Source organism: Falco punctatus, assembly GCF_963210335.1.
Source record: "Falco punctatus genome assembly, chromosome: 1".
Lineage (NCBI taxonomy): Eukaryota > Metazoa > Chordata > Aves > Falconiformes > Falconidae > Falco > Falco punctatus.
The window spans coordinates 111,661,848-111,677,996 of NC_137580.1; the positions used below are offsets into that span (position 1 = coordinate 111,661,848).

Consider the following 16,149-nt stretch of genomic DNA (forward strand, 5'->3'; position numbering starts at 1 on the left):
TTGCAGGAGGGTCCTCAAACTGAAGCTTCTGTGTCTAATTTCTCTCCACTGGAGGTGGTTTCTTAACTCTCTGGTTATCGGCCTGGAGGGTAAAATGAGGGTTAATGCCCACGGGGAGGCTGGAAAGGGTGAGGGAGCACCGAGGTGTGATGAGCTGGGGCACTGGGCAGATTTGGGACAAAAGATCAGAACACACTTACAGCACTAAAGCAATTTGCTCACAAGGGAGAAGGGTGATTTCTGGACCCAGATTAAACATACACCCACACACAAATCTCTCATGCCCATCAACCCTCCCCCCTGTCCCTTGACATGCCTTCCTGGCAAGCCAACGCCACATCCCATCCCAGCCCTACAGCCACTCTGGGCCCAGATGCTTGGTACACAGAGCAGCAGGGTCGCCTGGCCAAGCCCGCCCGAAGACATCTGCTCCAGAAGCAGCTACCGGCAACACCCCACAGGCCTGCAGCCCAGGTCACACCTGCAGCCAGCTGAGCAGCGTGACATGCCCCAGCCTGCACTACGCTCCCTGTAGCCCCCAACACAGCCTGCAAACCGGCTGCCACCACCACCAGTAGGGCACCAACTGGAGAGGCAGCAGGATTGTGCATGAGGCCCAACACCACATCTAGGGGTTGACCTCTGCCTTCCACGGCGCCCAGCTGGCAAAGGACCCAAAACATCCTTTGTAGCTTCCCAAAACATCCGTGTGAGGCTGGGGGTGGTTTTCTGGTTTCCCATCATGTTTCCTCTGCTCCCAGTAACTGCAGGGCCCTTGGATACTGGTGGTCTTGTGCTCCCTCCTGCCTTCTGCGTGTGGTGCGTGGTTTAGTCTTTCCAGGGATGGAGGTGCCTTAGACTACACAACATTTGGATGAAAACCCAAAGGCACGTGGTGTGTGAAATACACGTCTAAAATGTCACCGCACAGTGAAGGCTGCCAGTCTGGGGAGAAGCCTGAAGAATACTGGTATATTTAAAAAATGTGCACAATAAAACCCCCCCAAAACCCCACCATGAGAAACAGCCACAGGTGCTACGCAGCGCTGAAGCCTATTTTAAGCCAGCCCAACATTTCTGCCAGCTGCTCCAGAGCCTGACTTGAGAACCTGACTTCAGTGCCAAGCGCCTGGGCCAGGCTCGGTTCATCGCGCCGCTCACCCGGGCTTGTCCCACGTATCCCCGATATGAACGACTCTATCACAGTGGGATCTAAAGGAAAATAAATTAGTCTGTCACATTTCTTTTTCAGCTACTTTTGCATCCTCTTAGAAAACCAGCTTTCTCTTTGCAAAGCAGCCTGTTTGTGTCAAAGGAACAGTAGGCTGGGAATAGCTTGTTTGGGCTTTATTTGTTCCACCCTGCAATGTTTGGAGAGCATCTTTAGCCTCCCACGTAAATTCCAAGTTTCATTTATTAAATACCTCACTGGCATTTTCTTTTTACTTTCACACTGCTCCTTTAATATTACGTTTGACATTCTAAGCTTTACGGATGGCAGCAGCAGGAGAATGGGTGGGCTAAAAATAGCCTGCCACAGAGACGGGAGGCTAGAAATAGGCTGGTGAACAACAGCAGCCCTGCCACCCTTTGCCTGCCCCCGCATTTTGGGAAATGGCAGCATTCAGGAGACGGGAAAGAGCGAGCTCAGGGTGAGCTGGTGCCTGTGGAGCCATGGATGCTCCAGCCAAGCAGCCCAGGGATGGGGACATGCATGGGGAAGGGATGGGGGTCCCTGTCCCAGCTCACCAAGGGGCTGCAAACCTCATCGCCTCGAGTGGGGCTGTGAGAACCCGTCCCCTTTGGGGCTCAGTGTTAGAAGGGGGTGTGTTAAAAATGAAGTGAGAGTAGTTTGTCTTCAAGGGTGCTGTGGAAAGTGCACCTATGCCTAACTCTGCCCCCAGCCAGCTGTGTGTCACCTCCAGCCACTGCACCGGCTCAGGGTCACACACACGTGCACAAGCCCTCCTGCCCCTGCCTGGGTTTGTTTGGTAATTAATCTGCAGACACATCAGCAATATGATGAGTCAGTCCCAAGACAGGATTATGTCTCATCTCCTCCCTCGTGGGCTGCTTTTAAAATTAGTGCTCTAGAAGGAGTGACAAGAAGAGAATGCTCCAAGCATTGTGGCACCTGGATCGTGCACCAGCCGGGAAGAATCTATTTTAATTATGTGCCACACCAAAACACCAACAGCCTATGCTGTTTCTTTTGCTCCTTGTGCTGTTCCTCATGTGTTTTCATCCTGTTGCATCCTCCACATCCCCTTCACGCCCTGCTACGAAGCATCACACAGTGCGCTCTGCCCCACTGCTGGCACCGGCTTTGCCAGGACACACCAGCACCTTGCCAGGGCCATGCCGGGCAGCGCTGATCTGCACCAGGCAACGGCCAGCCTTGCTCCAGAGAGAAACCCACCGTGTGAAATCACTAACCTACCAAGTAGGACACGACACACACCCACCCGCCACGGAGCGGGAGGAAAACCCTGGAGCATGGCACTGTAGCTGTAGCTCTCCCCTCCCAGCTGATGATCTTACCTAAATTAAATTTAAATTCCAAGCATTTCTAATTGTTGCTGGGTCTGTCGTCGGGATGCTGGGATGGGGGTGGTTGGGGTTTGTTCTTTTTGTTTTAAGGCAGATGAACCAGCATTTAGTAACTATATGGAGGGGAAGGAGCCTCCCCTACAACCCACGCGAGGTATCGCCAGTGGCAGGAGACCCTGGGAGCAGGAGCGGCTGGGGAAGCAGTGAGGTGCTCAGACAGGGCAGCGGCAAAGCCGGCGGCACCCATCCGAGATGGAGCGAGAGGCTTCCCGTGGGACAAGGAGAACTGCCCCAGCCCTGCCCTGCCATCCCACCCCTCAGTTTGCCAAGGGGACCCTCACTTTTGTCTCGGATGCCTACTGCAGTGAGGAACAATATGAGGAATATTATTTCAGTGCCCTGGGAAAAATTAGCAAGTCAAATATTGAATCAGGCCTCCAGCATATGCCAAGGAGATTGCTTTGATCTTATCCACACTAAAAGCTCTATTATTGAATTTAAAGTCTGTGAACACATATCAGACCAATATACAATGCATATCTGAATACACATTTGAGAAGCAAAGGATGTTTTGACAAAGGGAAAAAGAATATTTTAGCTCAAAATATCAAAGTTACTGCATCAATTGAAATACGAATGCCCTTTTTCATCCGGCTCAGTGGCTTTACTGACAGGGCAACCCACAAACCAGGACCCGACTGTCGTTTAGGAGAAACTTCATCAGGGTCCGGCTCCTGGCTTGGGCCTGGGTGGGAAGCGATCGCGGCTCGACGGCAGAGCCACAGCTTCCCAGGGGACACGGCCCATCAGGCAGCAGCACCACGACACAGGAGCTATTTCGGGAGCACGCTGCCTGTAGCAGCTGCCCAGTCCGCTGCCCTCCTCCAGACCCCGAAAGGCAGCCGGCAGTGGCTGCCACGGCTCCCCCGGGAGCCGGGTGGGAGAAGGAGAGCTTCTCCAAGGCCGGCGCAGGAGTGGAGCAGGTTGTCTGACCCCATCTTCAGCCCTTTGGCTTCCCACACCAAACATGCTCCGGGGCGGCTGCCTGAGCCTGCTGGCAGTGCCTGCGCTGCTGTGGGGACAGACACCTGTGCTGCTGGCACGGGGACGGGAGTGGGGTCCAGGCTCAGCACCCTGCTCCCGTGACCCCTCCGCTGTGCCCGGCACCCCATTCAGGAGAAGGGTATCCCCCAGGGCCACCACCCAGGCATGGCACATGGCTGTGACAAAGGGTGAGAGCTCGCTGCCGCCGACACGCGCTGCCGAACACAACTTACCATTTTGTTATTGATTTCGTGGAAATGAATTTCACAGACTTTTTCCACCACGTCTTCGTTTTCAAAAGTTACAAAGCCAAATCCTATTTAATAAAGAAAGAAAAAGGGGAGGGGGAAAGGAAAGTGTTAGTTAAGTTGAACAATTTCACTCCAATAAAGCATTACTTAGCCATCGGGACTCCAGAAAACTTTCATAAAAGTATGCATGTGTAAACACACCTGCTGTCTATGCAGCTGCAGCTGAACTTATCACAGACTAATGGAGGGAAGAAGCATTGTCTCGGGGAAAATTAATACGGTTCTGTTCCAGCTCTTCCATAGGATTTAATGGGGAATTAAAACCTCCTTATGGATTTTTTGATCCATCCTGCAGAATTTAATGGATAGTTACATCCCAGTTACACGATGGCTCAGAAACTACAATGAGGCCATATTTTCTTTTAAACCTTATAGGTTTTTAAGAGCAATCTCTACAAACCCAATTATATTTCTATGGAACCATATTGATTTTATCTCTTGTTTAATTCCATGGGACTTCTCCATTAGAGCTGACTCATTACACGGCTCCAAAAAATAAAAACCCAGGAAGACAGAAGATGATTCCTCATTTAGCCCTGGCAAAGAAAAAAATACCAATGCTTCCCCAAACACGCAGCAGCACTCTGTTTCCACCTGCTCCGAGCAAACACCAAATGTCCCCGCTGCTGTGTGCCGGGGCGGGCAGCACAGCCACCGCAACTCCGTCCTGCGCAGGTGCAGCCGGCCCCGCGGGTCAGCTGGGCTCCGGAGGTGGTTATTTGTCCCTTTCTTCCTGAATTACTTCCTCTAATACCTCATCAGGACATCCTGAGGCCTCCACGAAACCATTACATTTAAGGCCTCTGATCTAATCATTCCTCTCTTTTCTCTGCTTCAAAGGAGCAGTGGGTTGGGGCTGCTTTAGGGCCGTTTGATGCCTGCTGCCTGCCTGTAGCCGTACACCGCGTTTGCTCTGCCGGGGCCACACTACAGAAACCTGGCAGCCCACCACAGCAGTACACAGGCATGTTCCCTGCTCCTTCCTTTAAAAAAAAAAAAAAAAAGTATCAAGCTAACAAACAAAACCCAATCTAACGCACTATGTTTCTGGCAAAGGCTCGATGAGTCAACATCGACACCAATTAAGCTAATGAAATCTTAAAAATGTAACAACAGGATGAGCTCCATCCCCCAAACCACACTGAAAACTGATGGACCCAACACTGGTAAGACGGCACGTGATGTCTTCACAGCACCAGGCTCTGAGTCCAGCGAGCTGGAGCGTGGGCATCCCCATTGGCAGCCTTCGCCCCGGGCTGGGGCAAGGGGGAAGGAGGATGGAGGGGAGCCCAGCGCTGCCCGGTGTTACTCTCCACAGGCGGTTTTGCCCAAGAGCATCCCTCCGCTCAGCCACGCACCGCACTAACGCCGTTTGGTCTCTGCTGACTGATGAGCCGGCTCCCATCTGCTGCCAGCCGTGTGTCTGTCCGTCCCGTGGCGCCCACCCCAAGCCCCAGCTGGGGGGCACACAGCAGCGAAGCCGGCTTTGCTACTGACCCTTCCCATTGTGACTAGCACCCTCCAGCATGAGCACCGTGCTGGCACCCCCTGCCCCCCCAGACCCCCGGCGCCAGCAGGCACCAAGCCACCAGCAGCTTCCGTGCCGGGGTCCCAAAGCACCACTCCATCCTTCCCAACACATGCTAGATTTGCTTTGATGGGGTGCAGCACAAAATATTAAAACTATACAGGGGTTTTGGCAACCTACGGGTACAAGATACACTTGGCAGGCTACAACATTTGAAGCTGTGAGGAGCATTTCAAGGTGAGGTCTGAGCAGCTCCCAGACGCTTGTTTGGGAATGCACAGTACGTGCAGCAGTAAGGAATGCTCCCATCCCTCTTTGGACCCTCTTATTGGGGCAATCCCCACCAGAAACAGTTTCTAGGTCTCCTCCGAGGCACGACACACCATCCAAGAGTGCATCAGACTCAAACCCGGTGCTCAGAGCGCTATTTTGCTTTGCACTTAAAGCATGTAGCAGCTTGAAGGATTTTACTTAACTAAAGTCTTTCATTTGCCTTCTAAATTACTCCGTCTAAATCTACCTTAAACAGACCTGTAGTTAAAACTAAATTTTTTGTGGTTAACTGGCTGAATACGGCATCCCAGGAATCCTGGAGCACACTGCATGGGCAATTACCGGAGCTGGGAGCAGCGTGTCGCCAGGGACCGGCCTTGCCCAGCGCAATGAGATGGCCAGTCCGGGTCTACAAGCCATTAATTGTTTGAGCACCAGCAACATCTTCATCGTTAGTAACTCATTAGCAAGTGCTGTAGTTGAGGATTTCTCTTTCTACTTTTGTCATGTCTCACTGCCAGGATGGAGGAGAGAGGGAATTTAGAGGAGATTAGCCTTAATACACGTAACACTGCAAGAAAGCCCACTGTAGTCATTACACATTTGGATTTGGAAACACGTTTCCCATTCTCATCCCACCCCATATGGCTTAAATACAGCTTTATCAAGAAATTATTTGTCTAATTAAATCAGATAGCTACCCAGCTTTCTGCATTTACAGATTTTGTAACAAGAAAAAAATAACAATCCATAGGTGTCAACACTCATTTGCAGGTTTTTAAAGGATCAGTGCCACCTGGCACAGGCCAGCCCGGCTGGTTTGGCACCAAAGCCCAGCCCTGGTGGGTTGGTGAGGGACCCCAGCGCCGCCCCCCGTCCCTTGTCACACCCAGAGCCCACGCAGGGTGCTCCAGCCGGAGCTGAAGGCTGGCAGCGTTTCACCTTCACGATTACCGACATCTTCAACTGATTGAGAAGCAACCAGAGGATTTTAATCTGCACATATACAGGCACTTAAAAATCCATAGGATGCTAAATCAAGGGATGCTATGGTTCCTGAAATGAAGAATCCCCAAGAGATTGTATACCCCAGAATTAAAAACTTCATAAAAGTGGCGAATAATGGATCCTTTTTTCTGGTTTCACTTCTTGAATATCAGATTCCACCTTTTAGTAATTGTATACACACAAAAATATTACTGCATACGTGCCTTATTAGTTAGCATAATGAATACATGCTCATTTTTAAATTACCAAAACTCTCAGAAACCTTCCTGGACTAAACAGACAATTATTTCTTCTGAGAGGTACTAAAAGTCAACAAAAAAAGGGTTCTCAGAAAGTGTATGAAAAAGATTAACACAAAACAAAGAAGGCTGTTTAAAATGGTGACATAAATAGGATTCCGGTTGTCAAGGAGCACACATTTTAAAATGAAATTATACTGCATCCTTCTGAATGAAGCTATTATTGGAAGCTAACAAGCTCTATTTAAGAGATAAGCATTTAACAGAGTCAAACGGTTGGGTTTTTTATTCAAATGAATAAAACTGAATATTCATTTGAATATCTTTTCTGTAAAAGAAAAGACAAAGAAGAGGGGAAAAAAACAGCCCCACCAAGCACCTCCAAGCCAGGTGCCACCGCTGGAGGAAGCCCAGAGGTGGCCTCCAGACCTTCAGGTGATGCCCCCCGTTAGCATCTGCTCAGGGCAAGGAGCCGCTCGCGCCGTCCTGCCGCCGGCTGAGGGCCGGGGGTCCCGGGGGTGGGTGCCAGGCCTGGCCCCAGTGCCAGGGGCTTTGCTCTGCCTGCGGAACAGGCCGGTGCCCAGCTCCGGCTGGCTGCCGGGGGCCGGCGGGTGAAGGAAGGAGACGGAGGAGGCTGTCCCGCGGAAAGCTGCTCTGCAGGTGCTGTGGAAGGCGGCTCAGCTGGGACCAGTGCTGGTGGCCTGCTGGCACGGGGTGGTGAGTGCCGCCTCTGCTCTGTGCCTTGTCCCCCCAGCGCCCCAGGGGAGCTGCACCGCACCGGGCATCCCCGCCGCCCTCCTGGGCCCACCAGCAGCGGGAAGCAGCTGGAGATCTCCCATCCCATGGCCCCCACAGCACCTCCCTCCCGCCCTGTCCCAGCACCACAGCCGTGCTCAGGGCCGCTCCATGTTCACACAGAGATGTGGAGGTGCCAAGGCCTCATCTCAGAGGGATGGGGATGATGGATGGGGCTCGGGGGCTCTCGAGGATGGCAGAAGGGACCCCCGGGCAGGTGCCAGGGAGGTGCCCCCCACCCACCCTGCTCCCACGGCAGGTTTCGGTGTGAGGGGGCTCACTTCCAGCCCCCCCCCCCCCGCCGTGGGTCTGCTCCAGCCTGGTGCGGCCACGGAGCAGCTCCTGCCTCCGGCAACACGCGGTGGGCGCTCAGCAGAGGCTGCTTCTTCAGGCGACTTGTTTTACTCACCGGACTTTCTGTGTCTGCTAGTTAGAAGCTAAGACATTTGGGGGTCAATTACCAAAGGATGCAGCTGCCTTCAGCTGAAGCAGAACAAGGTGTGGGCGCTCAGCACCCTGCAGAGCAGCCCCTGCGGGCGGCTGCCTGGCACGAGGGGCCTTTGTTAACGGTCACTCACACAAGGGGCCTTTTCACGAGGGAACAGACACACTTGAATTATTCCCGGGGAGGGGAAATCCGGGGAAACACATTTCTTCATGCAAATCAAGAGTCTCAAGTACCCAAATGACCCTAAGTTCCCCCGGAAACGCTTCCAACAAGCCTGTAGATGCCAGCCCAGCCCCCTCAGGTCCGAGGGCACAGGATGCATCCCCCGAGACGCCTTCGCTGCTCCAAGCAGCCCCCTTTGACCCAGAGCCTTGTTCGGCCAGAAGAGCTGCCCAGGTCGGAGGGCGGACGGCTCCGTGCAGCAGGAGACAGCTCAGCTGCAGCGCTTTCTGCCACAGTATTTCAGAAATAAGGGAAATGTTCAAAGAAAGTGACTGAAACCATAAAAAGATTAAAATAATTAAAAAAAAACAACAGCAGAAGCCATTAATAATATTAAGAAGCCATACAGAAGATATCAAATGTCAGTGCTCCTGTGTTCTGCATTTTGTTTTTTTCACACTTGACCTAACTATATTTCACACCTTTGTTGTCACTTGAGAGGTTTTATGTCAACCTCGGTAAAATATAGCTGAGATGACGACACCACTGCGATGAAATATATCCACTCTCCCTTGCTAGTTGGCAGCAACTTTTCCACAGCCTGAGTTTTATCTGTGTGTACAGTGACATATATTGCAGCTGCGTTTGCACACACAGAGGACGTCGCTCATCGGCAGAACTACACGGAAGCAGCTGAGCGGGTTAGAGGTCTCACCCTCCCAAGCCCGTGCACGCATTAAAGCGAGGAAAACAAGGTGATCGCATCCTGTGCCAGAAAGGTTAAACCTAGGCTAACACTGGGGTCAGCCCCCGAAGGGCTCTGGTGGGCAAACCAGGACCACTGGCCACAGGGTGCCTCCCACCTCAAGCAGCCAGGGCAGTGCCATGGCTGTCGGCACCTCCGTCACCAGCTTGCAGTCCGGCACCTGAGCCCAAACTGCCTTCACCAGTGGCACATACACCACCGCCCTCTGCACCGGCACCGCTGCTGGGGGAGGAGGCTCTTCCGCCACCAGGAAAGATGCTCTGGTGGATGAAGGCATGGGAACAAGACCTGGGGGAGCCGGTTTCAAGTCCCAGGCTGTCTCTGGGTCACCTGATGATGTGTCGCCAACCACTTCATCTCATCTGCATCTGCAGCACTCCTCTTCACCCACACTGTGTCTGTATTGTCTGGCTGGACCATAGGGTCTCTGCAGCTGGGACCGCCTCTCACCGCAGCTACAGCATGCCAAAGCACCAGAGAGCTCCTTGCTCGGTTCTGGGAAGTAAGTAATCACTGAGGCTCTATTGTGCCTGCACAATAATCCCAAAGACCAAGGGCAGGAGAGAAGAGCACAGAAGGAGAAAGGAAGAGATTTACGTGGTCCACATCATACCAATAAGTGATGCAGGCTCTGCTTAAATCTCGCTCCTGCTGCTAGACAAGAATAACCTGGCAGTCGCCTGCTGGCGCTCTCATTAATGCAGGATCCGTCTCCTCTTACACATGTAACGCGCTCCCGCGGCACCGTCCTGCTCCAGGCTCCCAACCCAGCTGCCACGGTGGGAGCGTGGCCCTGGGTCCCTGGGGGTCCGTGGTCCCTGGGGGGTCCACGGCCTCCAGCGCAGGCGCTGCCTGACAAACGGCTGTACTGACGGATGGGAATATCCAGCCTGACACCCGCTGCAGCACACGGCATCGTAATGAGGAAATATTAGTTCAGGCTGCATTCCCCTTTTGTGTTAGGGCTCAGTACCTGATCTGCTCGTTTGTGTTTGCTTCATGCCTCTTCTCCCCATGTTTAAGTTACTTAAGCTTTGAAACAGAAAAGTCCAGTCCTGCTGTGGCATTATTTATGCACCTGCCTTCTTGTTTGTACCAATAGCTTTGGCAGCTGGTCCTGTAAACTGTAACAAAATGCCTTTCAGAAAGTAAAAAATAATTTAAAAATTAAGAAATGTGACCAGACAAGCCAGGTATAATAACATTAAAGCCCGTGTCAATTAATTTTTCCTCTTCTTGATAAACGAGCCCCATTCCATCCATTAATTATGAAGGAAGAAATAAGAAAAGTTGACACTAGTTTAATTTATTTTCTCAACTTGCCTGGTCATATTTTTCCCTGTTGCAAAGCTTTCTGGTGCTGCTGGGAATTGCAAGTGGCTCCCACACAGTCGATGCATAGATTGGTGTGAATCAATACCATTCTACTTTATTCACACATCCCTTGTAATCAGAGGGGAAAAAGTTACTTAGTAAGCTACCACGCATCCCAGACTGCCAAGCCACCTTATAAAAAAATAGAAATATAATAAACATGCAGAGAAGGGGCAGAGAGGGGGGCATGAAACCAAGTCTTGTAATCACCATCACTGGGTCTCGTCTTTACAGACAAACAGCATGAACCAAGCGGAGCGGCTGGGACATTTTAATTGCTCAGACAGCAAACCATGTATGTTTCTAACTTCTTGCTGTCTGCGAAGGTAATTCAAGTCATTATCCTGAGAGTCTGGGAAACAGAGACCTGTGGGTTTCATCCTGCCTCTGGGAAAAACCATCTGTTTGTTAGCACCAGAACCCAACAGCCAGGACCTGAAAACTCAGCCCCGACTTCGCTACCTTCTTATGTTGTGTCTTTGGAGAAATCACTTAAATCTTCCTTGTGGTCCAGGTCCCACGTTTCCTCCCCCTCCGCTTTCTAGTCCCTTCCTCAAAGTTTTCATCTGACATACTGCAACTCAGCTCGTTAAAGCTCAAAACCCTCTCGGATAAAAGCTGCCGATTCTAACCTGCTATTTCCTCTTATTCCAATTTCCTGTGCTGCAGGCACACAGAAGGAGAGGTTTTGGTTTCCAGAGAAGCAACTCTCTCCCAATTCACAGAATACAGCCTTAGTCTGAGGCGCACATGTCTCAGATTTTACCTCCTTAGCTTCAAGGAAGGGTTTGCCGGGAAAAGCGATGGCCGCACCTGAAGGTACCACCTGAAGACACCTCCTGCCAGGGAGAACCAGATCCCAACCCACCCTCATGGCAGCCAGGCCAGGAGAGGGATGCACCAGGAGGGGGAAGGAGAAAGAGCAGGTTAACACCTCTGGTCTAGCATAGAAAACATCACCCTCATTGACCTATAAAGTGTGCTGCCTAGCAGTGCTCTGGTGAACGTCGCCCATCAGCACAGAGCAGCCTACACATCCATTTGGGGCTCATCTGCACCTCGGGTTGGGTATGGAAAATAGTCAGGTTCTCCTGGTAGACAAGGGCAGGTATTTAAAGTGTCAATATATACTCCATGACATGAGAGTAAATTCTCAAAATTAAATCAGCAGACAACTGCCTTAGATCAAAACCTCCATACAAGGTGCTAGCGTTTCAATACCCGCGCCGCAGGAGAGCAAAGAGCCGAGGTCAGCTGCGCAGCTGGATAAAGGGCACCAGTGAGAGACTCCTTTGCTTTTGTTCTGAAAAGCTGCAAGGCCGAGGCTCCTTGCTCCGTCCTCCCACGACCGCACGGCATTTGCAGAGGGAGCTGCTCAACAGCAACCACAACAAAAAGGCACCTTGGGCAGCACAGCCGCCGTGCCACACAGCAGCCTGCGCCTCGGAACAGGCAGAGCCACCCAGGCTGGTTTTGGGGAATGATTCTCCCTGATGGGAGGATGAGGGCGACAGGGACTTGTCCCTCTCTCAAAGGCCCCACTCTGACAGAAGCTCTCCAGGTGGGGGCATGCGTGCCTGCCCTGGCAGGGTCCTGGCTGAAGCCCTCACGGTGGCACTGGTGCCAGGCTGCGGGAGGGGAACCCCACGCAAACGTAATCGGGACCTGCGCTTTCTGTAAGACATTTTTCATAACAACAAATCTATATTAAAATGTTAACCTATTAACATTCTGAAATCAAACCAAAGCGCTGAGTACATAATGACTGAAATGCATACTACACACCAACTTACTAAATGCCAGTTTTATCATATTTTTAATTAACAGAAACCATTAATGCATTCACAGATCATTTAGAAGCATTAGCGGTGACCTAAGAAAGATTGCATGTACGTGTGGTACACTTACATCTGCATTTTTTGCATCTGAATTTTCTGCACAGGAAGCCCCCAGGTTTGCTCCCGACCCAGCTTCTCTCCCTTGCAGACATCGTGTCTCAGCAGGCGCGTTTTTGTCAGCGGCTCAGAATTAAAGCATCGGGCTGAAATGTGAGATGCTGAAGGAGAAAGTGATCTCTGGGAGCACCTGGGAGCAGATGCACTCTTGCTCCTCACAGCTTTCCACTGCTCCTTTCAGCTCAGGTACGGATTTCCCAGCTCTCTTAACGAGTCAGTGGTACAAAACGGATGGGAGTGCAGCTGGGTGGGAGACGCACAGCATAATCTAACAGATTTCTTTCTGGTATCAAAGAAAACCCCAAATACTTGTAAAATCCAATTAATCTGCCTAACAACCAGAATGGAAACCTCGTGCTTCAAGCCAACACTCCTGCCTGTTCACTAGTGGGGCTGGCAGCATGCAGAGCCAGGGCCAACCTGGATGCTGATCTCCATCCCCCAAACAAGCGCCCCGCAGCCCCTCACCGTGCCACGAGGCGAGCCCAGGGAGCTGCCATCGCCACTCCGAGACCACCGTCCACCTCTCCTGCAGCCAAAGGGTGCAGACCAGGGCCCCCTGCCCCTGCCTACAGAGGACAAGGACAAGCGGAGCAGCAGCGAGAAGGCAGGTGTCGGCAGCAGGGGCAGGAGTGAAGGCTGTCGCTCCCCGGTGCCAGCTCCCCGGTTAGGCTTCCTCGTCAGAGAAGCAAGCTGCTCCTAATGCGACTGCACTAGCTGCTGCCCGCCGAGCACAAAGTCCTGCCATCTTTATCTGTTTGCCTACAGGCGTCAAATACTCTCTGCCTGTCAATTCTTCCACAGTTTATTACCAAATTTCTAAAATATTACATTTTTTATTATATCCAAATTCACTTTATTGCATTTGACAATACAGATAATCACATACCATATGCTCTAATGTTTTGAAACCAATGCATGTTGACAGCAGGTTTTATTCATGATGCATAATTCTATCCAGGGCTGACAAAGGCGGTGCAGCACTGAGCCTGGTGTTACGGGTTTGTTGTTTGGGGGATCCTTTTTTCCATTTCCTTTTCTTCATTTTAACAACGGATTTACAAAACTAGAAGGAAAGATGCTCTGCTTTCAGCAGAAATAGGAAATTAGCTGAAAAGATGGGCTTATCAAAGAGATGTCTTCAAAATATTACTAGCGGGTGGGGGCTGGTTATTATAATTACTTGCATTTGGAACATGCTGCTGTTGGGGTTAGGGAAGCACGATGGCTCATCCGCGAGTGAGCTTTGCTGGGTTGGCACAGTGGGTGGCAAGGGCCGGACCCCCACTCCTGCACACCTTCCTACCTGGCTCTGAAACCAGCTCCTCTTCCCGAGGGAGCTGGTGGGAAGGGAAACGTGCGTGCGCCTGGTGTGTCCTGCCATGGCCAGGGGAGTGTCCCCATGTCAAGGGGATGCCTGGGCAAACACTACCTAAAAGACTTTGAAAGCCACAGATTCTCTGAAACAACATGGCAACAGGGGAAAGCCCTGCAGCCATTGTTTCAAGCCCATTGATTTGAAAAAAGATGTGAAATTAAACACGTCTTTAAAAGCTTTCCCAAATGGGGTCATCTGTTCCCATCACTCTTTCCTGCCTCTCCTTGAAGCAAGGCTCATGAAAACCAGGAGCTGCCGCAGAATTGATGTGATGAGCTGGAGAAGCCCTTGTCCCCTCCCCTGCCCGTGCCCCCCCCACCCCAAGCAGCCGAGCTGAAGGGTCATTAGGACTGAGGGGATGCTCAGCCCCCCACCAAGCCGCCAGGAGAGGCAAAACCCCAGCAAACCCCAGGTGCCAACCACGGCGTTCAGGCCATAGATTCAACAGCTTGAAAGATGGCAATGCTGCGCAGACCAAACAGGATGCTACGTCTAAATTAAGCTGTAATGACCTGCTCTGAGGTCTTTAGTAGCCAGGTAATGATCATTTAAGAGGAGGTTACTATCTTGAGCCAAGGGCACCTAATACCATTACTGAACTTGTTAAAACCTGCCAAGCAAGTCATTATTTCTAACATTATTTCTTTTTCTCTTAACACAGCTTTCTCCCTTTCCCTTTGTGGTGCTCGGCTGTAAATCACAGGAGGTGGCGATCACACAGACTGGTCGCCCTTCCCCGGGAGGCTGAGCTGAGCTCCCGCTCGCCACGAATGGGCTGCATACAAGACAAATACCCACCAAGAATAAAAAGCGTGCTTTGAAAAACTCAGACCTTAAAAGGCCCACGGAGAGAGGCCACAGAAGCACATAGTGGGCAGCAGTCTTCACAGCCCGGTGGCCTCAAAGAGCCAGTGGGCTTCTGGAAGTTGTTTGCAGCTGGCATCCGATGAGATGCCGCTTGGCACCGCACGCGATGCACATGCTGCATGGATCAACAGCGTTTTGGCTGTGAAGAGAGGAGCCTGAACAACACTCCAGCCCTTACTGGTTTTGGGGCTGGTGAGAAAAACAGCAGCTTCGGAGCCCACGTGGGAGCTTGGGGCGAGCTCAGCTGGGGACAACAAGCCCGGTGAGAGGATGCTGCTCGGACTGACTGCTTCCCCGAGCCAGGAGCTGTCAGGTAGCGAGGCTGCAGCGAGACCAAGGGCAGATCTACCCCGACTCGGAGAAGGACAGGACACTGAGACATCTTCTGACTTGCCTCCCTTGCCTCCTCCTGTCCTACCAACCCTTCATAGGCTCACCCAGGGAAAAGAAGAAAACTCAAGGCAAGCACGCAGCTGCTCTGGGACTTTGCAAAAAACTCCACCGTGCGCTTGCACGCGTCTCGATCTGCTCAGCGAGCTCCAAGCAGGTCCTGCAGCCGGGTCTGTGCCACTCCCAGGGAATCATCCCCGGCGCAAAGGGAGCCAGTGGATCTAGCACCCGGATCCTGGTGACACCGGCTGGAAAGTAGTTGAGGTGGCTGCGCTTTACAGTAACCCAGCGTGGACAATATTATGAATGACACCAGCAAGCTGCCAGCTCAGGAACTCATTACTGTCAAGGTACAACATGGCTGGCTGCCAGGCCCCCAGCTTTCACACTCGCTATGCCAGAACATCCACACACAATTTAATTGCATTATAATTTCAAAAGTGCTTTTCAAACTGGAAAAAGGCATTCACTGATTAACCAGCGAAGAGCAAAATTGTTTATGAAATTGAATACAAAAAGCTACAGAAATGTAATTGGGTTGTTCTAGCACCTAATTTTCAAGCCATTTTCCCACTTATTTAATCACGAGATACAAAAGGAACTAGTGAATTGACTTCATACTAATTAGATTACTCCCCGCGATACTCCGGGCCTATATTCCAACTGGTTGATAGTGCTGCTTTAAAATGAAACAAAAAATGTAGCAACAGCTTGTCTGGGGCCATAACACATTTGTTTCCCATCAACCGCCTCCTACCAAAGGGCCATAAAATCCAGGCCAAATTCCCCCTAACCTGCCGCAGCTAGTCACCCGGAAAGCACCGACCTTCCCACAAAGGAATGAGGAGTGTTTGCCAGACGATGGTGGCTGCTCCCTGGTGCCTGGTCGGGGTGGGGGGGACAGCCCTGCCCCCCCCAACGCCAAGTATCACCCCAGGCGGGTGAGCCAGCACCCCAGGCTGACTCTGCCAGCAGAGAGCTCGCAGCTGCAACCAGGAGTGAAAATGCCGCAGACGGTGCAGGAGCTGGCGGGGCCACGCTGTCCTCCCCAGGGCCGCACA

General features: G+C 51.7%; 1 protein-coding gene across 14 annotated transcripts in view; it reads right to left on the reverse strand.

Moving 5' to 3' along the window:
* The window catches only part of MSI2 (musashi RNA binding protein 2), a 255,752-nt gene that overhangs the window by 54,932 nt on the left and 184,671 nt on the right, over nt 1-16,149 (reverse strand). For all 14 annotated transcript variants that reach the window (XR_013925802.1, XM_080374218.1, XM_080374221.1 and 11 more), the window contains one exon: nt 3,828-3,910. Coding sequence is in view for 13 of the 14 variants with exons in the window: in XM_080374218.1 (XP_080230344.1) it covers nt 3,828-3,910 (83 nt within the window). In the remaining variant the exon portion in view is untranslated. The remainder of the gene's footprint in view (nt 1-3,827; nt 3,911-16,149) is intronic.